This window comes from Fonsecaea erecta, assembly GCF_001651985.1.
Source record: "Fonsecaea erecta strain CBS 125763 chromosome Unknown Scaff12, whole genome shotgun sequence".
Taxonomy (NCBI): domain Eukaryota; kingdom Fungi; phylum Ascomycota; class Eurotiomycetes; order Chaetothyriales; family Herpotrichiellaceae; genus Fonsecaea; species Fonsecaea erecta.
The window spans coordinates 368,886-389,815 of record NW_017387255.1 but is presented as its reverse complement, the minus strand read 5'-3'; the positions used below and the strand labels follow the sequence as shown (position 1 = coordinate 389,815).

The window sequence follows — 20,930 nt, the reverse complement described above, 5'->3', positions numbered from 1 at the left end:
CAACGAACAGTCCAAATATCCTTATCGGACTGACGAGAGTACTGTAGATATCTCTTCCCATCGAAAGGTTAGCCTCCCTGCCCACTTACGCATCAAGCCCGTCTAACTCGCGTCATCATCTCCAGCATTCAGTAGCGCCCACAATTTCCCTCCCTTCCTCCTGCTCATCAACTCCGGAAAAGAGCCCTGTTCTACCGCACTCCCCTCCTCCATGACCACGACATGATCCGCGATCTCCATCATCTCCCGCGCATGCGTGACCACGACGACGGTCAACTTGCCTCTTTTCTCCCGAGCCAGTCTCGCGACACTCTCACGGATGGCCGCCGCGCTTTCCCGGTCCAAGGCACTGGTCGCCTCGTCGAGGATGAGGACCTTGGGGTCGCGGAGGAGCGCGCGCGATATGACGATGCGTTGTGCTTGCCCGCCCGAAACGCCGAGGCCGCCGTCTCCGACGACGGTGGCGTAGCCCTGCGGGAGGGATTGGATGAATTCGTGGATCTCGGCGCCGCGGGCAGCGGATTCGATGCGAGTTGCAGACGCCCAAGGGGAGTCAGGGGGGAGGCCGTATGTGATGTTCTCTCGCACGGTTGCCGGAAGGAGCACAGGAAACTGGGGGACGGCGGCGATCAGGGACCGGAGGGACGAGAGGTCCAGTGATCGGATATCGCGGCCGGACAGCGTGAGAGACGCCGGGCCTTCCCAGGGGTTTGAAGGGGACAGGGCGAGATGATCAGCCGTGGGGGGGTAGAGACCCAGAAGGAGAGACACAACGGTCGATTTTCCCGAGCCCGAGGCCCCTACTATCGCGGTGGTTCTCCCCGAGGGAATGGTGAGATTCAGCCTGCGAAGTGCCGCTACCTCTGGTCGGGTCGGGTAGAAGAACGTCAGATTGATGAAGTGGATTGGGCCCGAAAGAGTGGTTGGGTCGTCTCTGTCGAGTTGAACTTTCCCAACTTCTTCGTGAGAGTTGACCTGCATAAAGGCAAGCCGAATAAGGCGACTGGCGGTATCGGCTGCTGAGCCGGTCTGAGGTATGTACGTGAGCACTGCAGTTGCATTGGCAGTACAAAATAAAAGGAGCCCGAATACAGCAAATATAGAGTTGACCGGATATTCGTAATCTTTCGCGAGGCGAGCGCCGTACCAGAGAATCATGGGCGTGAAAAAGGCGATGGCGCAGTCGGAGAGGCCGAAGAAGAAGCCGCTGAAAATAGCCCGTTGAACGCCTGTGGAAAAGGCTTCACGGGTGGCGTTGCGATACTTCATGTGAAAGTACGATTCCAGAGTGAGTGATCGAACTGTCTTGATGTCTGCGAAACATTCGGCGAATACTTCATTGACCCCGTCACTAGCTGAGCTCGTTCGTGATTCCCACGTAGCAGAGACAATTGCAAAACACTTTGCCAGAACATAGAGCGCCGGGGAGGCCGCAAGACTGACCAATGTGATCTTCCAGCAGGAGAACATCGACCATATGACGGCCACAGTCATCATAACCGCAACGACGAGGAGCTGGGCCGCAAATCGTTCCACAAGGTCCTTAACCTCTTCCGCATTCTTATCAAGTGACGCTACGAGAGCTGCAGGATTGTTATGGTCTTCGTCGAACCAGGCTTTAGGTTGACGTAGAATGCGTTGCACTGCCTGGATTCTGAGCGCATCCACCCATGATTGACTTGCAGAATCGAGAAGATATTGCATGAAGAAACACGCTAGGCCATCGGCGATGGCGATTCCAACGACGACCATCGAGTAGACCAAGGTTTTCCTCTCGTAGCCTGTCGGCAAGTAATACGTATCAAAAACTTGCACGAGGGAGTAAGAGAACGCTGGAGTGGCTCCTGCATGAATCAGCGTTGCCAGGAATCCAAGAAGCAGTTTGGATCGCCTAGCATTATCGAGGCTGGGCCATAGTGTAAGCAATACTGTGAAGATTGAAGCGGTTGGTTGGCGTTTTTCTTCCGCTGCTTCGCCAGGGGTTGTGTTCATGACATCGCGGTCTGCACTTCTGCTTTCAACGGTGAATCTCAGAGGTGGTATAGGCAACGGTTTGTTCCAGGTCCTCGGGGTCTTCGGAGTGGCTGGCAGGGAAGTGGATTTGCGCACAGTGACTCCGGTGCTGGCGGGAGTTATGGATGGCAGAATCGCTGGGTCATGTCGAGTCGTCTTTCTTTGATCCAGATTGTACATAACTTTTGCACGAGCCATCGATCGTCGTTTGAGAAGATTCAGTGCAGCCCCAGTACTTGAAGAGAGACCTTGCCTCAGCCGATGTCCAAGTAGCCCTCCATCTCGAGAGTACTCAACATTTCCGAAGTTGTTGCTGTGTGGGCTTGTTACGGTCTCGAAGTCGAACGAGTCGCTTCTGTGGGGCGATTTTGGAATGGTCGACTTTAGTGAGTCCGCCAGACTAGGATGTGATGTGGCTTGGCTAGGACTATTGACTCGTCCGATTGTCAGCTGCTTTGCGTGAGCTCCCTGATCAGTCATGGCACTTTTGAAACCGGTGAGGCTCCCACGACGACCTTCCTGAACGACCCGACCGCTTTCCATGACGTACACAAAATCGCTCTCTTGTATCTGACTCATATCATGTGTAATAATGATGGTGGTTTTTCCACGTCGCCACTCTAGAATGGATTTCATGACGGTTGTCTTGTTCAAGTTGTCCAGAGCACTTGTTGCCTCGTCCAGTATCATTATCGGTGTGTCTCTCAGACAAGCACGTGCAATAGCAATCCGCTGCTTTTGTCCTCCGGAGAGAGATGAGCCACCTGTACCAACTCTCGTATGAATGCCTTCAGGAAGTTGCCCCACGGTCTGGTCCAAAGCTGCCATTCTAAGGCATTCATTTACTCGAGCCTCTGTAACTCGATCGACATCGCGTTGCCCAAGAGCAACGTTTCTGAAAATCGTGTCATTGAAAAGCATACAATCTTGCTGCACAAGAGTGATATTGTTTCTGAGCCAAGTTGTGTCAATGTCTCCCAAAGCATTGTCGTCGATGAATATGGCTCCGGCATGGGGATGATAGAATCTCATCAGCATACTACTAAGTGTGCTCTTCCCAGACCCGCTCTTGCCCACGATGAATGTGGTGTGCCCCGCAGGAAAATAGAATGTGCAGTGGTCCAGAGCGAGGGACGTTGGTCTCGAAGGGTAAGCAAAGGAGACCTTCTCAGAGTTAGAGAACTAACTTGCGAAATAGATTGGACACATACCGCCCGGATTTCGATGTTCCCTTCGCAAAATCGCGGCGATAATCCACCCAAGTGTCGTAATTGTCGCTGCCCGTCATTGACTTTATCCATCATTGCTTCCAAAGCCAGGGCTGACGAATGGCTCCGCTGAATGATGATACAATGCGGCAACATGTCCTCGAGCGCCTTCGTGGCTATGAGACAGGCCCAAAATGTCGTAATCACCCTGCCGGCAGTAGTAGCACCCGAATGGACCTGCGTACCACCATACCAGAACCCTGCACACATTTATGAGATTTGATCTATGGTCAGGCGCGAGGAACTTGCCCTGTACGAACATTGTGGTCGTAGTAAAACGCACAAACCCAGTTTGTAACGCCGTAGAAAAGGCCTGCTTCAAGGAGAACACGCCAGCTGCCCCGACGGCGGAAGCGTAGTCATTTCCTTCTTGGCCTTGGGTGTTGAAACACTTCACGGTCACAATGTTTGTGACACACTTGTTGGCCAAGCTGGTTGCGATGGTTAACTTTTCTTCCTGGTGGTCGATGTTTGCCTGTACACGTCGAGAAATGATGGTGCTGCCAACAGCAATGATAGGTATAGCTGAGAGCACAACCAAAGTCAACTTCCAGTTTGTGACCATAGCGAGGATAAGTCCAGCCAATGCCTGAACCATGCATACGATGATGAACCCCAAAGGTTGAGAGGTCCCTAGCTGCAGTTCACGGATCTGTCTGATATCATTAGAGAAAGGGCCGATCACGTTCGGCACGCCGTACCTCTGAAACCTGGTCAAGTACGTCCCTACTCCGGCTGTTCGTGCATCGTACCAGCCTATTTCACGATCGAGCAGAGACTGGAAGAGCAACTCACGAATGCTCCTTGCTTGCATCTCGCCGAATACCAGCCAGAGGCTAAAAAGGATGCACTTGAAGAGAAACGTGGCGCCTGCCACTCCCAGGAGCGCATACAGACTGCCTAGAGAGCGATTCATGAAGATTGAGCCGTCAGCTTTCCCTGCGGCAAAGTCCGAGAAAGTGTCGAAGAATTGTCCAAAAAAGAATGCCATTGCTGGTTGTAGACATCCTGCAGCGGCTGAGAGGATGAGGGCCGGCAATAGAACGGGCAGATGCGCTTTTGTTGTGAAGTTGAAAATGCTCCTCGGACGACCGAAGAAGCCATGCTTCTGTGACGCTTGGTTAGACTCAATTTGACGGTCATATTGTGCACTAGTGGTCATGTCGCGAAGGTAGAAGTGTGACGAGACATGATCGACATGGACCAAAGTTTCAATGTCGGGAACCGATTGCAGCGGGATAAGAGATCAAGAATCAGCAACTTGCGCAAACAAAGTCAGTAATATTGAAAACAATGTTCATTCCTCGATTTGAATGTTGAACGCCAAGCCCATCAACGGCACTCCTTGATATTGTTCTTGCGGAATGTGCAGGAATGCCCGTGGGGTCCCGGCTCTGAGATATTCCGGGAGTCGGTGCGCTTGAAGGGCAAAGTTCTGGCGTTGTATCGTGCTGTTATAAACGTCCCGGCAATGTCTCTGGTTGTCCAGTTTGCGGTTGGCGTGCCTGTTTCCCCCTTCTATGATTTCTTCTCCTGCTTCTGAGCGTTTTCATAAATCCAGTCGTTCAGCCCAGCCCTGTTCCTAGCTATCTCGATCGCGTAGAATTGTACCCGAATTACGAAAATCGTTTCCTTTTCGCCGTACTCGGTCTTGGGGCTCTTCCTCAACATGGTGCCGAAGTTGTAGTCTTCAATTTTCTTCTCGCCTTTTTCGTACTCCTTGGCGAAATTGCGCCACTTCTCTTTGCCCTCTTTGCTCTTCATGGCATCCTCATCAATCTCTTGAGCAGGGTCGAAGTCTGGAAATTCACGCTTAAAGTGCTCTAAGATTTCGTCGTCAAGCCGGGTCAGGCGAAGTTTTGAGCCAGGCAACTTTTCGAGTATCCCCCAATAGACAGTCATTTGCTGCACTGCCCTCACGGCGAACTGCTTCTCCATGTCCTCATAATTGGGGGCATTATCCGGGTCGATGACGCTGGTGAGGGACATCTTCGCAACCCGATGGTTTTGATATCTGAGGTTTTGGCACCCTGCAAGGTCGACTTCCGTAGCCTGCGGGCCCGAGATATTAAAATGTTCAGAAAACGATTCTGACAGAGATGGCTTTGTGGATTTCACAGATGAAGGCCTATCCTTCAACGAAGTCTTTCACAAAAATGAGTCTGGAAACTTAGAGATCGATAATGCGCCCAAAGAGGTTAGCGGGCTTGGCAAGCACGTGATGCTCATGCGGTGAAGCATTTTGAGCGGGAAATGCAGGGGCGTTGAACTTGGTGACGAGCGACATCGACTGTTTGTCCACTCCAACTACCTCTCACTCTTCATGATCTGCTGCAATCTTTCTTCAGACGGGCAGAGGGACCGGTCTTTCCAATATTTCCGCCAAGTTTCTGCTGCTTTCAAGAAGCCCGGCTTAGTCAAACATGCAGGGTGTGAGATCAGCCGGCCCTCGTCGCGCGGCCCGCCTTCTCCGCCCACCAGGGAACGGTATACCGCATGCCTCGGCAGGGTACCTGGCGGAATTGCGCAGGTGGTTCGGCCCAAGAGGAGTTTGAGATCATGCCCGGGAATCCAGGGGTCCTGAAGACCCTACTATTTCTCCTACGTATATCGACCATAAGGTGCAGCCCAAGGCCTCAAGGGAGCAAATCATTTCAGAACTTCAGCCACCAAATAAACCATCACAATGAGGCAGTATCACGGTAATAAGCTGGACTTAGACCAAACATCCGCAACGTCGCAACGATTACCTCTCTTCGTCGCCCAGTTACCCCCAAGCAGCCATGGCAGAAGGCGGATTCAGAGGGTGCTGATCGCGAATAGAGGCGAAATTGCATGTCGAATCATCGCGACTTGTCGGAGACTAGATCTGACATCGGTAGCCATCTATGCACAAGAAGACTCGTCTTCGCGCCACGTTAGCGAGGCAGATGAAGCAGTCAATCTGGGAAGCATCAACCAGCCCGGAGGAAATCCATTCCTGAACATCCAGCTTCTTGTTGATGTTGCGCGATCGAGGGGCGCTGATGCCATACATCCAGGTTATGGCTACCTCAGCGAAAACAAAGATTTTGCGGACGCTGTACGTCAAGCTGGGCTGATCTTTATTGGACCAAGTTCCCAAGCAATGTCAACACTGGGCGACAAGCGCAATTCAAAGGACTACCTGAGGAAACATGCGCCGAGTGTTCCGCTCATTCCAGGATTCACGGGCTCGAGCCAGAATGTCCAAGAGTTGGAATCCGCAGCAGAAAATGTAGGGTTCCCGGTGATGTTAAAAGCATCGGCTGGGGGCGGGGGTCGCGGGATGCGGATCGTGCGAGAGCGCTCGCAACTTGCGGGTGAGCTTGCTCGTGCACAGTCGGAGGCTCAGCGTTCTTTTGGATCGAGCGATTGTATTCTCGAGAAGTACATCGAAGCAGCAAAACATGTCGAGGTCCAGATCATTGGTGACAGCCATGGCAAAGTGCTCTCCTTGTGGGAGAGAGAGTGCTCGGTTCAGCGACGGCACCAGAAGATCATCGAAGAGACACCATCCCCGTTCTTAAATCCCGAACAAAGGCAGCGAATGTGCGCAGTTGCTGTGCAAATAGGCGAGCTCATTGGGTACGAGGGTGCCGGTACTGTCGAATTTGTCGTGGACGTTAGAGATGGAAGTTTCTATTTCCTCGAAGTCAATACCCGCCTGCAAGTTGAGCACCCCATCACGGAAGAGGTGACAGGCCTTGATATTGTTTCATTGCAACTTTTTGTGGCCGCCGGAGGATCACTCGCCAGCCTTGCCATCCTACAGGACATCCCACAGAAGGGCCATGCTATCGAGTGCCGGCTCTGCGCGGAGGATCCAAGCAGCGATTTTATGCCTCAGAATGGTACAATTCGACTGTGGCGCGAGTCAGACCACTATCTGGGGTCTAGAGACGTACGGTACGAGACCTCTGTGCAAACCGGGTCCAGTATTTCCATCTACTTCGATTCGATGATCGCCAAAATCGTGGTGTGGGCACCAACAAGAGCCATGGCAATCTCGAAAATGGTCAAGGTGTTGGCGAATACTGTATGCGCGGGAGTGAAGACCAACCAACTTTTCCTCCAAGCCTGCCTCTTACACAACAGCTTTCGTGATCCTGCATACACGACCTCGCTGATCCCGACACATGTGCAGAGTCTGCTGCAGGATCCCCACGCGGAATCTGCGCAAGATATGATCTCTATGCTTTCTCTTGTTCCGGGTCTCGTGTTGAGGGATGAAGCGTCTCGGTCGACCGATGCGAGACCTTTCAAGCACGTCTCTCGGGGTTTCAGGAATCAATACTTTGATCCCGTCAATCGCAGCACAACTATCATTGTCCCTTCAGAGCCGTCATCCGCCCAAACACCGATCTTGACAACCTGGACCACCGATGCGCGCGACGACAGTGCCCGCTCCAAATACCAAGTCACATTAGTCCCCATCCCGGCCGAAGAAGACGGTAGTGCCAAAGACACCGCAACCCGCAATTCTGAGGCGTACCAAATATCTCGGCGGTACCACTCCATCAGCCACAAGCTCCGAGATCCATCTCTCGCCAAAGTCCCGCAATACACTGTCGAATTTACAAAGTGGAGAGACATACCACATACCATCACCGGTGACAACGCCTGGCGAACAGCATCAGTAGCCATATCCATCAACCAGTCCATAATCCATGCCCACATCGCCACAGACACGCCCTCCAACCTGGCTTCCTCTACCGGCTCGTATCAGACCGTCCTGTGCCACTTCCGCGCTCTGGGTACGTGGATGGAATGCAAATGCTACAGCGTCCTCAACTACATGGAGAGTCTTCGGCAGATCGGCGGCGGTGGCGGTGTTTCGGCATCGTCAAGTTCCAAGGTCATCAAATCCCCCATGCCCTGCAAAGTCCTGTCGGTGCTCAGGTCCAACGGCGACCAGGTCAAGGCCGGCGAGGTCGTCATGGTCATTGAGAGTATGAAGATGGAGACGAACATCTGCATCAACGTGGACGGCAAGTTCATGACCGGAGTCAAGAATGGGGATGCCGTGAATGATGGCGCCGTGTTGTGCTGGGTGGAATAGAGTGAGTGAGTGGTATGTTTTTAGCCAAGTACTACTGTATATAGATACAGTGTATATAACTATAGAGAATTCTCATTTTCTTTGAGGATTTTCATCGGTCGAATTCTCTATATGGTGATGCTGCTGCATGTAGATAGATAGTCCCTGCCGTCTCTGAGTGCCAGAGCTCATTCTCTTCCCTCAAGTGGACAGTATACAAAATTCAAGCCACAACCCGTGTCTCTCTATTCCTCTCACCCTCTAAGTCAAGTCGGCTTGTCCACCACCAGCGTCCCCCTGCACTCTCCGGGGTCGCCCCGAGCATAGTCATCTACGACAAATGCTACCGAGGATTGTGCCATCCATCCATCGCTGTCGATCCTTCCATACTATATCAAGCCCCTCCGTGTTTGTACCCGCCTAACCCAACCCAACCCGGCCCGCCCACGGCCAAGGCCACGCTACGCCATTCCCGACCCGGAATCGGGCGTTCGCTGCGCCCTAGTGCCCCACCGAGGCTCTACGAACCGGCACTCACCTCATCCGTATTGTAGTCGCATCAGCCTCGATCGTGAAAGGAGGACGAGGTACGAGGTTCGAGGCAAGGGAAGAGAAGCTCCTTCGGCTTGTAAGACGGAATAAGCATGCACAACGTATGTAAATTGTGACCCGTGTGACCGATATACTAGGTGGACATGCGGGTGAGCAACCACTCTGCGCGTGCGTCTTCATACGTAAGATGCGGGTGGGTAGCCAGTCACTGTCGTACTCCCTCAGTTCCGCCTCGGCTCCTGAGGCGAATATGTCCCTCCCCCATTGCAGGGGGGTTGGGCTGAGTGGGTTCAAAGGGGTCGGCCGCAGAGATGGAGGTCCCCGTGTCTGTCTGTCCAGGCTGGGCTGTCTTTCGGCTTGAAATCGGTATTGAGAGGATAAAAGAATCTAGACTTGGTGGACCTCTGTCCGACAGACGCCGAGACAGTATTTGCTGCGAAATAAGAGGCATTGATACTAAAGCATTTTTCAGGACCGACCTACACAGCAGAAGAGAAGGGAAAAAGCATCTCTCTGTTCTCGGTCTTTCGTCTTTGATTTTTCTTTTTTGGAACCTTAGACGTCTTCCCACAATGGCTCTCTCCGTCTCCCTGGCACCTTATGCCGACCCGCCCTGGCTCTCGCGCGACGTGAGCCCCTACTACACTGCGAGCCACCGGCGGCTCCAGGCCGAAGCGCGCGAATACGTCTCGACGCACATCACGCCGTTCTGCGAGGACTGGGAGCGACAGGGCTCTGTACCCCAGGATGTCATCCTCAACCACGCGCGGCTGGGATACATGGCCGTCTCGATATACCCGCTGGCCGTGGCGCAGATCAAGGCCCTGGGCCAAAGACTGCCGGGAGATGTCGACCCGGAGGAGTGGGATGGATTCCACGATCTGATCGTGATCGACGAGGTTGCCAGGTGTGGCTACCTGGGCGTGATCTGGGCGTTGAGTTGCGGGAATTCGATCGGCGCTCCGCCTCTCATAAATTTCGGAAGCGAGGAGCAGAAGGCGAAATTCTTGCCGGACGTAATAACGGGCAAGTCGCGATTTTGTCTGGGTGTCACCGAGCCAGATGGTAATTGCCTCCCCGAAACCTCTTTTGATTCTGTGCCATGTTTCTAACTCGACATAGCTGGGTCTGACGTAGCGGGTATCACAACGACAGCCGAGCGTCGTGGCGATGTGTTTCTCGTGAACGGCGCGAAGAAATGGATTACAAACGCCATATTCGCCGACTACTGCACCGCCGCGGTCCGGACAGGTGGACCAGGCCGCGGGGGAGTATCTGCCCTGATAATACCGCTCAAGTCTCCCGGTGTGAAGTGCAGCAAAATCGAAAACTCGGGTGTCAATGCCAGCGGCTCGACATATATCGAGTTTGACGATGTTCAGGTGCCGGTGTCGAATCTCCTGGGAGCAGAAAACCGTGGGTTCGATATCATAATGTCGAATTTCAACCACGAGAGACTCTGGCTGGCATGTACATCTCTTCGCATGGCGCGCGTCTGCATCGAAGACGCCTATGCGCATGCACTCAGAAGAGAAACTTTCGGGAAGCCTCTGATTGCGAACCAAGTGATCTCGGCCAAGTTTGCGGACTTTGCTCGTGATGTTGAACCGGTATATGCGTACCTGGAGTCAATCGTGTACTTGACGGAGCATGAGCGAAAGCGAAAGGCTCGAAGTCGCCTGGGTGACCCGGCTGCATCTCGGGGAGACCTTAACATTGGAGGAATGATCGCCACTTTGAAAACCAGCGCTGGAAGGGTCCTAGAGCGCGTCAACCGGGACGCGCAGCAAATCATGGGCGGAGCGGGCTATTCCAGGACTGGGAAGGGTGCCAGGATCGAGCAGATCAGTCGAGATGTCCGGGTCATGGTGGTGGGTGGAGGTAGCGACGAGATATTGAGCGACCTCGCTGTCAAGCTGGAGACAAAGGAACTGCAAAGGTTAGCTCGTCTATCGAGCAAGTTGTGATTTGAGTTGTTGAACAATCTAGATGGCGGTGGGACATCGGCAGCTGGTGAAGGGACCCGTGAAGACAAATGATCACCGACATGTGGAATCAAGAAGTAAAGTCGGGAGTGAAACGACGATAATGGCAGGGTAGTCGTTATCAAAGTTGAATTGTTCTGAACAATCTTTCTCGACTCCAAGTCACTCTGACATATGGGGGCTGGAGTATGATCGTTCTTTTTTCGCACATCAAGGAACTCGGCAACCAGAAAGTGCTTCCATTTCCTGAGCCAGCTTCCACAAAGAAAGCAGTGAACACGCGCGTCCCGTCCGGAAAGACCCATGGAACATCAAAGGGCAGCTGAAGGTCTGTCAGAAAACATTGGTCGCACAAACCCTTGCAAGCGGTTGTCACCCATGGCTTCTGACAATATATCGCCCATGTCTTCTCCCAACATACGAGCGTACGTTGGGGGCAGTACGCCAGTTCCATTAAACGGCCCTCCTGGGGGATTTGCGCCATTGGAAGCCAAAGTCTCGGTCATATTTGACTGGAGGTGTCCTGTTCCGGGCAATAGGTCTGCCACAGACGACTTATTCTCGCCAGGGTGGATGTTACGGGGTAACCAAGCGTAATCAAGGAGCTGCCATAGCATATTTCCGAGTGGCACAGTCACCTTCTGTGCTAGGCTCACGGGATTTGTGAGAACCCTTGCAACCGCGGGATCCAGCTTGAACGACCGGAGGAGGGTGCCCTTGAAACAAATCAGTACACAGTCCTAAATCTGTTTACCTTGTAGGACACGTTCATCGGGTATTACGATAAGATGATATGCAAAGCGCTCGATACACGTAGGAGATCTGTATTACTTACCATGTGGTTCACATGGCCCCATCGCACTGGTTCGCGTTGTAGAAAATTTAACGCAGCCTGAAGGTGTTTCCTCGAAGTCTGTGCGACTTCTGCGTCATCGCTTTTTTCATATATGCTGTGTATCACCCCTGCAGCCATTGCACAATACCCATAGAAGCTCGGATGGCTGAGAGGGCCATACGACTCCAGGTCGGCTAGCAGCTCGAGGAGGTTGGTGGCGTGTTTTCGGCATCTTTGTAGCGCTTCCTGCACGAAACTTAGAGGGACAGGCGCTGTATAGGCCTGGAAAAAGCGGTATAATATGAATGGATGATTGAGAAGACAATTGTTGAGGTGATAGAGGGCATGGGCGTAGACAATGTGACTGACTTGTGACGGGGATGCAGATTCGATGAATGAAGGTTGTCGATTCAGCGCCTCTGAAATGCTGCTCAAGGCACATAGCGAATGGGCTTCGTAGTACAACAAAATGCTATGTACCTCATAATACTTGGAACGTGGGTCCCAGAGGACATGAGTCGTATTCAGGGTGCGCTTCAAGCTGAACCGTATAAACCGACCTAATGCTGATGCCATGATTACGGTCATGGCAAAAGGATCCAGATTCTGATGGTTGGAGCCTGACGGGTTTTCGACAACAGTGGTCAGATTTGGCACAGGGCCACCGTCGAGTCCATCCCTGAAAAGACCTTCGTGGCACGGAAGACGGACGGTGCAGTCTTCATCGAGAAGTGAAGGAGGCCGGTTGGGTCCGACTGACATTATGATATCGAGGAGATAAACGGACCAGAATATTCGACGCCGCTCTTCTTGTTCGTGGACAGGAAGCTGTGAGTCGGGCTCTTCGTTGAGCCGCAGGGCATGTGCGAACCGACACGACAGAGCCAACTTCACCCAGCCAATCTTCGGACGTCCAGCTGCAGTCGATGCTGAGTCAGTCCTCGCCTGCCTAGAGACAAACCTCTGGCCGGACTCACCTGCGAAGTCCACAACGGCTAAAATGGCTAGAGCCACCACCATCCATGGCTCTAAACTCTCCGCGTCTGAGAACGAATGTTCGAAGATCTGCCCAAAGGAGACCTGGGCATAGGTGTCAATTGCTTCGGCACGACGCTGTTGATAGAACTCGTGGTCGGAGAAGCGACAGGCAGCCGCAGCAAAGGCGTAGAGTAAATATTCTGGCAATGATCCAGATTCATAGTCATGGCGAAACATCTCTTCGTGGAAGAAGGCATAAGGCTGGTTGTGACAACGATCGAAATAGACCTGGACGAGAGATCGAAAGATGGCGGGGTCTGGAAGAGAGGTGAAATCGCTATTTGTGCGGGCGATCTCGTCGACCACAGGAGGCTGGTCCGCAGGCTGATTACTGGTTGGCTGCGGTGACACGGAGGCGAATAGGTTGAAAGCACTGTCCGCGTCCAGAAAGCTCAGCCGAGACTCCAGCAAAGCGACTCTTGCAGCAAGACTGGCGTTTTGTGCGGCTATGCCTGAGGAGAATGAAGCTCGGCCCGTGTCCGTGAGTCGGTCAGGCGAGACCTCTTCGTCGCCATCCCACGTACAGCGCTGGTTGAGGCGGGCACAGAATGCGCACACTGGCTTCTCCCCGGAGCAGCGTGTCTTCTTTCTGCCAATCATTGTCAGCCCATGCTGACCAATGCTCGAGATACCATGTCGAAAGCATTATCCCCAAGATCGCGTCAGGATTACCACAGCTTCCTTCCACTCACCTCCTGCAGTTGAGACACGCCTGGCGTGCTCTTTTGGCTTCGCGCCTATCATCCATGAATGCTGGCAGATAGTGGACGCTCAACAATTGGATTTTAAAAGAGAGGCGGCATCTCCAGAGTGGCTGATGCAGAAGGAGGTGGCAGGTAAAACCAAGGCAAGTGAGATATTGAGATATTGAGATATTGTCGGTTACAAGGAACGGCGCGTCTGACAGAAAGAAGCCCCACCATGAATGTGGTAGTGTGGCTATCGACAGAGAAATCCCTCTGTCAGACCAAAATGATTGTTATGGACAGCTCTTCAACTTCTCTCCACCCACTTTTTCTTCATTCCATTCTCATTGCCATGATCACATCACATCATATCCTTGCCAACGCCCGGTGTCCCTCGCTCCCTTGCACTGGCGGCGTTTGCACGATTTCTAGACACATTGCAAGCACGTCGCGAGTATCTCGAGGATCAATCACTCCATCATCAAGCATGTACGCGCTTGTCCGGTACGCACTGCTATCCCGCTGGACCTCCTTCTGCAGCCGCTGCACTCTGGCTTCCACTTCCTCGGGCTTGAGAACCACTCCTTTGCTTCGGGCACTGTTGGCTTCGACCTGGGCCATAACTCCAGACAGCTGCTCTGGTCCCATAACGCTGCACCGTCCAGTTGGCCAGGTAAACAGAAAGCGTGGTTTATATGCTCTTCCACACATGGCATAATTGCCTGCTCCATATGACGCTCCCAAGATGATGGAAATATGTGGAACTCTTGAACAGCTCACCGCGGATACAAACTGGGCGCCCTTCTTGATGATGCCGGCGTGCTCAGCCTTCGAGCCGACCATAAACCCTGTCACATTGTGAAGAAAGACAATCGGGGTGTTTTGTTGGTTACATAGGCGAATGAACTGCGTGCCTTTCGACGCTTCGTCTGGGTTGATGATGGGTGTCTGGTTTGCAATTATTCCCAGACGCATCCCTGTTCCACTTTAGCACTTGTTTCCGGTCGGAAGTCCGATGCAGAACTTACCCATGATATAGGCCCATCCTGTCAATAGATTGCTGCCATACTCTGGCTTGAACACGGCCAACCGGGACTCGTCAACCAACCGAAGGACCACCTCTCTCATATCGAAAGGTTTCCGGACGTCAGGATTGACTATGGAAAATATGTCCTCAATCGGATAACGCGGCGCAAGCGGTGGGCGCAAAGGCTGCACTGGTTGATTCCGGGGTGATAGCGTGCTGACCCATTCGCGAGCCTTCCGAACCGCATCAAATTCGTCAAAGGCAATCTGATCTGCGAGGCCGGTAACAGTCCCGTGAACTCGCGCGCCTCCTAGCTCCTCAGCGCCAATATTTTCGCCGGTGGCCATTTTGACCAAAGGGGGCCCTGCGAGGAACACTTGCGCTTGATTTTCCACGAAGATGGTATAATCTGAGAGGCCCGGGTGATAGGCGCCACCTGCGGTTGACGAGCCGAAGACAATCGCACAGGAAGCCTGTCCATTCTGGGTTCGCATAGCGAGATCACGAAAGATCTGGCCGCCTTTGTGGAAAACACGAAACTGCTGAGGAAGAAAGACTCCTGCCGACTGGACCAGGGCAACGAGCGGTAGGTCATTTTCGTTGGCGATTTCTGTCACTCTGTTTTGTTTGATTACCGTCAACTCGTTCCACGCGCCGCCACTTTGTGTTGCGATGTGTGCAAGTATGAGGCAGATGCGACCGCTGATGCTTCCAATGCCGGCCAAGAGGCTCGCACAGGGGCTGGAGTCTTCCAAGTCGAACCCGGTAAAAGAGCCCAGTTCAAGAAATGACGAGTCGGGATCTAACAGCAGGGATATCCTGTCTCTTGCCAGCAACTGCCCTCTCTTCTCATGCCTATTGATAGTTTGAGGATTGCCTTCGGACGTTACTCCCTTCAGATTTTGGGAGAACTCCTCCATCACCGGCTTCCATGCTTCTCGATTCGATTTATATGGTTCCCTTGTCACATCGAGATGCGACTCCACCACGGGGAAACCAGCGTGCGACATGTTGAAATGGTGTTTTGAAGTAGAAGAAAGCTGACCTGAAGGTGAACCTGATGAAATGAGCTTCGGACTTCACTGTGATATGAAAGTCTGCGATGTCGACCGGCGCAATCCCTGGACATAGCCATAGACGGTTGGGCCGAGGCTGCCCCGGCCGACGGTGATGCGGACTTCCAGGGCCACTCTGCAAGGCGGGCCGCTATGGCGGAACGGGCTCCACATTTACCGCGAGGCGCAACAGCGCTGGAGACATGTATACCTTGATGCTGACTATGCTCGAGTCTTATGGTTCCGTGCTTAGTTACCAGTTTTGGGACAGTTCTCACTCATATACTTGGGCTGGAGCAACATCACCAGGACTGTGACCGGGGCTCTGGAAAGTACATACATTGCGAAGTACATAATGTCAACTATTGAACCTGCAACCCGTTCGACAGCACCACCAACAGCAATGTCGCCCACTGCCTCTTTCGTTTCAGGCCCGCGGACGCCGCCTTTGTGGGAAGAGACTCTGGGAGAACTTGTGAATCGGCATGCTGCTCAATATGGAACTCACAAAGCAGCCTCCTTTCCCTGGCAACATCAGACGCTCTCGTACAATGACCTCGCAAGTCGAAGCGAAGCAATTGCAAAGTCGATGTTGGCGAGAGGGTTGAGGCATGGAGACAACGTTGCGATCATGGCCGGAAATTGCTATCAGTACCTCGAAACGTTCGTCGCTGCTGCCAGAATAGGCTGCCCTTTCGTCGTCCTAAACAACACTTACACTCCAAAAGAGATGGTGTCTGCGTTGAGCGTGTCCTGCAAGTTTCCTCCTTTGAGTCTTTCAGAAGCTGGGCTGACTCGAATTACAGCTTGCAAACTTCTCTTCATCGCTGCGAGAATCCGGTTGAAAGACCTATCCACCCATATCGAAGCGGTGGCAAGGGAACTGAGTACTCTGCCGTGCGTTTCCCTGTCTGCAGGTGACAATGCAGCGCATAAGTCCTTGAGGCTATGCACCTATTCGTCTTTCGTCTTGGAAGGACGAAACATCGACCAGGTAGCACTGAAGCGAGTAGAGAGCCGTGTCCGGTGCAATGATGTTCTGAACCTCCAATTTACTTCTGGTACGTCAAATTATCTCCCTGCGCAATTTCACAGCTCAAGCTGACTCGAATAGGAACCACGGGTGCTCCCAAAGCAGCGATGCTGACTCACAAGTAAACACTACTTCCGTCCGGCTGAGATCAATTCATCGTTCTAACCAGGTGTCCAGGAACCTAATCAACAATGCTCGTCTCGTCGGAACGAACATGCACTTGAACTCCTCTGACATCATTTGTTGTCCCCCACCGCTGTTCCACTGTTTCGGCCTTGTGATGGGCTTCCTAGCGTCAATCACCCATGGCAGCAGAGTTGTGTTCCCTTGCGATCAGTTTGATCCTGATTTGGTCCTCGATGCATTGAACGAAGAGAAATGTACTGCACTCCTCGGCGTGCCAACCATGTTTATCGCCGAGATCGAAGCCAACAAAGTAAAGAAATACAAAATCTCATCCGTCAAGACGGGCCTTGTTGCAGGGTCATCGGTTCCGCCGGCATTGGTGAAGCAATTAGACCAAGAGTTTGGTATCAAGGGAATGCTCATCCCGTATGGAATGACCGAGACTAGTCCAGTTACGTTCATGACTACGTTTGATGACACGGAAGAAAGACGAACCAAGACCGTTGGGAGAGTGCTACCACATACGATGGCCAAGATTGTCGACCGCACGGGTAAGATAGTACCGCGTGGTGTGCGAGGAGAGCTCTGCGTAAGCGGATACGCATTGCAGAAGGGGTACTACAATAATCCAGCAAAGACCGCTGAAGCCATGAAGAGGGACGAAAATGGTATTCTGTGGATGTACACTGGAGATGAATGTGTCATCGACGAGGATGGTTACTGTTCTGTAACTGGCCGGATCAAGGATATCATCATTCGCGGTAAGTCCAGAGTTCAACACTCGTCCAATTTGTCGCCTTGTACATTTTCATCTCTGGCGTGATCATTACTGACCTCTGAGGGCATGACTAGGCGGTGAGAACATCTTCCCCAGCGAAATTGAAAGTTGCCTCGCCGAACATCCCTCCATCGCGGAGGCCAGCTGTGTTGCCATCAAAGATGCCCGGTATGGAGAAGTCGTCGGTGCTTTCCTCCGCGCACAACCCCGACCTGGCTGCCTCGACCTCGACCTCAAGGAGGGGAACAGAACGCGGCTCATGCGGCCGAGTTGGAAGGAAATCAACAACTGGGTGCGCAAGTCGCTGGGCAGCCACAAAGCGCCCAAGTATGTGTTCTGGATCGGGGATGACGGCGTGGGCAACGAGTTTCCTAAGACGGGCAGTGGCAAGATCATGAAGCACCTCCTCCGCGACGTTGGGGAGAAGCTTGTGCAAATGGGCAGAGGGATGGAAGAGAAAGGAGTGGAGAAGGTGGGAGCAGTGAGAGCCAGGCTGTGAGTCGTCGTTGCGAACACCAAACAGCGTTGGGCGTATAGGGGTCAATAGAACGATAGACTATACAGGAAGAGGTCCATCCTTGTTCGTGCTGACTATCTACAAAAGGAGTACAGAACCACCCTTTCTCTCCAATGAGTCCCTACTCCGTTAACCCAGGCGGGATTAGGTCTTGTCTGACAATTCCCACGTTCGCTATTGTTCCACCTAAAGTCTACTCACCCAGGTGTGCTAATTAAATAGCTATTCCGTGCATTGCTGTGCTTACTCGTACAGTTCTCGGTCTTACCTGACGCATTAGCACTGTGGAGGGCGCACCACCTACCCCTTCTGTTTTACACGGCGGTACGCAGGGCGTATGTCGTATACCCATGTAAACGTGATGGTGGGCAATACGGCGTATTAAGTCAGACAACTTGCAGGGCTGGCTGAGTTGGTGGCAGGTTGCGAGTCGGGATGGGCGCCTCGGCCGCCTCTCCCGAGTCCCTGAAGGACGGCTCGATCCGTCTGTTGATTGGCACGGGCTCGAGCCCGTTTGGAGCCGTTGTGCATGCCGTGCCCACCCACAACTCCAGAGTACCTACAGGTATTCACTGCGTAGGATACTCCACTCCGCCACCCGGGCCTGGGGAACCCCGATGAGCGGTAGCAACACTAGCTAGTAGCAACAAGGCTCCGAGGTTATTTTTTGGAGGGAAGAAATTGAAACCTCCGGTCTGGCTTTGCTCGGTCGGAACCTTCAGGCACGTCAGGAACAGAGAGCACGGCTTGCTTGTCATCACGGTCGGATCTCGCGATTTTCCATCGTTGAATTTCACTCGCCTTTGCGGGCCATGATAAGAGTACCTACCGCAGGTGACGGACGGGTGAATAACCGATGAGTCTTCCTCTTCTTTATCTTTGGCGCGGGTGTTTTTCTCGCTGTGGTCGCCCGTCCTCGCTTGCCCGGGAGTGCAAACGGTCGATTTCGATATATGATCGTTACTGTAATTATTACTACCCCAACAACCGCGCCGCGAGATGGAGGGTTGTCTCTGCACCACTTAGTTCGCTCGGTGAATATACGTCATTTGGAAGCAGCATGGCTCGAGGCATGGCCACTGCCAGCAACATGAGTACGACGACCGCGAGAAGGGACGTCCGCATCGTCGAGGTGGGACCCCGCGACGGACTGCAGAACGTCAAGACGGCAATCCCCACGGCGACCAAGTTGGAGCTCATCGCCCGTCTACGTGCCACAGGCTTGGACACCATCGAGATCACCTCCGTGGTCTCCCCGCGTGCGATTCCACAGTTGGCCGACTGTCGACAGGTGCTCGCAGACCAGAGCATCAAGTCGTTGTTGCCCGATGGCAACCTCCGTCTTCCCGTCTTGATCCCGAACTTGAAGGGCCTGCAGATTGCCATGGAAAACTCGGTGCGCGAGGTGGCGGTGTTTGTGAGCGCCACCGAGGGCTTTAGCAGAGCCAACATCAACGCGACTGTGGACGAGGGCCTGGCAAGAGCGAGGCAGGTGGCCGAGAAAGCGACCGCGGCGGGTCTGGCGGTTAGAGGATACATCTCGTGCATCTTTGCTGATCCGTTCGACGGACCTACGCCGCACGCAGCTGTGCTCAAAGCTGTCCACGAACTGCTGGACATGGGCTGCTATGAAGTCAGTCTGGGCGACACACTGGGCATCGGCACAGCAGCCGACGTCAGAAGCTTGCTACTGTACCTTGGGAATAACGGAGTTTCGCCCTCACAGCTGGCGGGGCATTTCCACGACACGTATGGCCAGGCAGTCAGCAACGTGTGGCAGGCTTATCAGTGCGGTCTCCGTGTCTTCGACAGCAGCGTTGGGGGATTGGGAGGGTGTCCATTCGCGCCTGGGGCAAAGGGGAATGCTGCCACGGAAGATCTGGTGTTCTTGTTCCAGCAAGCTGGAGTCGAGACCGGGGTTGACCTCTCCAAGTTGGTGGAGGTTGGGAGCTGGATATCTGACCAACTGAGGAAACCAAACGAGAGCCGCGCCGGAGTTGCTCTGCTGGCCAAACGCGCCCTCGTTCAGTCTAAAGAGCCAGTACAGCAAAAGAGTCAAGCTGGCCCTGAATCCACTTGGATGTTGGTCACTGAAACAGAAAGCATCAGACTATACCGATCTGGAGTTAACCTCAAGGTGGTTCTCAATCAGCCAAAGAAGGGCAATGCTCTGACCACGCCAATGATCAGCGAGCTGACAGACGTGTTTCGTCGGACACGCGACGACCGCACCATTTCACGAATAGTCATAACTGGAGAAGGGAAGTACTTCTGCGCTGGCATGGACCTTGGAAAGGGGACCTCGCCGGTCGCCCAATCGAGTGAGGTCAGCGACGCACAATATGAGCGCCTCACACGGCTTTTTGAGGTAATTGATCAGGCGCCTCAAGTGACGATAGCGGGTATCAATGGTTCAGCATTTGGTGGCGGCGTCGGACTCGCCTTTGCGTGCGACATCAGGATTGCGGTAAAACCTGCCACGTTTACTCTGAGCGAGGCCAAACTCGGGCTGTGTCCCGCAACGATCTCGAAATATGTGATCAGGGAATGCGGATTCGCCTTCACCCGCGAGGCCATGCTCTCTGCTCGTCCGATCTCAATGGAAGAACTGCGTTCCCTCGGCATGATCGCCAATGTTGTGGAGGAGCCTGGGCAGCTGGCGACAGAGTTGGATCAGTACCTTGCGCGCCTGAAGGTGGCAGGGCCAGAGGCATCGACCATGTGCAAAGAGTTGATCAGGCTGGGCTGGCTTCATGCCGGAAGTGAACAGCAGGCAAAGGGCATCAAGCAACTCTTCGACAAGATGATGCGCCCTGACGGCGAAGCAGCCATTGGATTGAGAGCGTTTCAGGCCACCAAGAAGGCACTGGACTGGGATGAGATCATCCTGACACGGTCAGCGGCAGCCGCGAAGCCCAAATTATAGATGTTAGGAATGAATGAACAGCCATTTACCCT

The 20,930-nt window shown here is 53.3% G+C and overlaps 8 protein-coding genes across 8 annotated transcripts; 4 read left to right on the top strand and 4 right to left on the bottom strand.

Moving 5' to 3' along the window:
- Positions 1-102: 102 nt before the first annotated feature.
- On the bottom strand, positions 103-4,443 carry AYL99_10706 (hypothetical protein; the record flags this gene model as incomplete). Its single annotated transcript, XM_018842212.1, has 3 exons — positions 103-3,177; positions 3,225-3,429; positions 3,542-4,443. The coding sequence occupies 3 exons, from the start codon at positions 4,441-4,443 to the stop codon at positions 103-105; spliced, it is 4,182 nt and encodes a 1,393-aa protein (XP_018688373.1).
- Positions 4,444-4,799: 356 nt separating this feature from the next.
- On the bottom strand, positions 4,800-5,270 carry AYL99_10705 (hypothetical protein; the record flags this gene model as incomplete). The annotated part of the gene is made up of 1 exon (XM_018842211.1): positions 4,800-5,270. One exon carries the CDS (start codon positions 5,268-5,270, stop codon positions 4,800-4,802), a length of 471 nt encoding a protein of 156 aa, XP_018688372.1.
- A 697-nt stretch (positions 5,271-5,967) lies between these two features.
- On the top strand, positions 5,968-8,361 carry AYL99_10704 (hypothetical protein; the record flags this gene model as incomplete). The annotated part of the gene is made up of 1 exon (XM_018842210.1): positions 5,968-8,361. The coding sequence occupies one exon, from the start codon at positions 5,968-5,970 to the stop codon at positions 8,359-8,361; it is 2,394 nt and encodes a 797-aa protein (XP_018688371.1).
- Positions 8,362-9,464: 1,103 nt separating this feature from the next.
- Positions 9,465-10,859, top strand: AYL99_10703 (hypothetical protein; the record flags this gene model as incomplete). Its single annotated transcript, XM_018842209.1, has 2 exons — positions 9,465-9,957; positions 10,015-10,859. The coding sequence occupies 2 exons, from the start codon at positions 9,465-9,467 to the stop codon at positions 10,857-10,859; spliced, it is 1,338 nt and encodes a 445-aa protein (XP_018688370.1).
- Positions 10,860-11,188: 329 nt separating this feature from the next.
- AYL99_10702 (hypothetical protein) lies at positions 11,189-13,498 on the bottom strand (the record flags this gene model as incomplete). The annotated part of the gene is made up of 4 exons (XM_018842208.1): positions 11,189-11,593; positions 11,713-12,629; positions 12,690-13,339; positions 13,443-13,498. 4 exons carry the CDS (start codon positions 13,496-13,498, stop codon positions 11,189-11,191), a joined length of 2,028 nt encoding a protein of 675 aa, XP_018688369.1.
- A 304-nt stretch (positions 13,499-13,802) lies between these two features.
- On the bottom strand, positions 13,803-15,473 carry AYL99_10701 (hypothetical protein; the record flags this gene model as incomplete). Its single annotated transcript, XM_018842207.1, has 2 exons — positions 13,803-14,413; positions 14,465-15,473. The coding sequence occupies 2 exons, from the start codon at positions 15,471-15,473 to the stop codon at positions 13,803-13,805; spliced, it is 1,620 nt and encodes a 539-aa protein (XP_018688368.1).
- A 448-nt stretch (positions 15,474-15,921) lies between these two features.
- Positions 15,922-17,954, top strand: AYL99_10700 (hypothetical protein; the record flags this gene model as incomplete). Its single annotated transcript, XM_018842206.1, has 4 exons — positions 15,922-16,579; positions 16,633-16,672; positions 16,729-17,438; positions 17,530-17,954. The coding sequence occupies 4 exons, from the start codon at positions 15,922-15,924 to the stop codon at positions 17,952-17,954; spliced, it is 1,833 nt and encodes a 610-aa protein (XP_018688367.1).
- Positions 17,955-19,032: 1,078 nt separating this feature from the next.
- Positions 19,033-20,898, top strand: AYL99_10699 (hypothetical protein; the record flags this gene model as incomplete). The annotated part of the gene is made up of 1 exon (XM_018842205.1): positions 19,033-20,898. One exon carries the CDS (start codon positions 19,033-19,035, stop codon positions 20,896-20,898), a length of 1,866 nt encoding a protein of 621 aa, XP_018688366.1.
- Between the last annotated feature and the right edge of the window lie 32 nt (positions 20,899-20,930).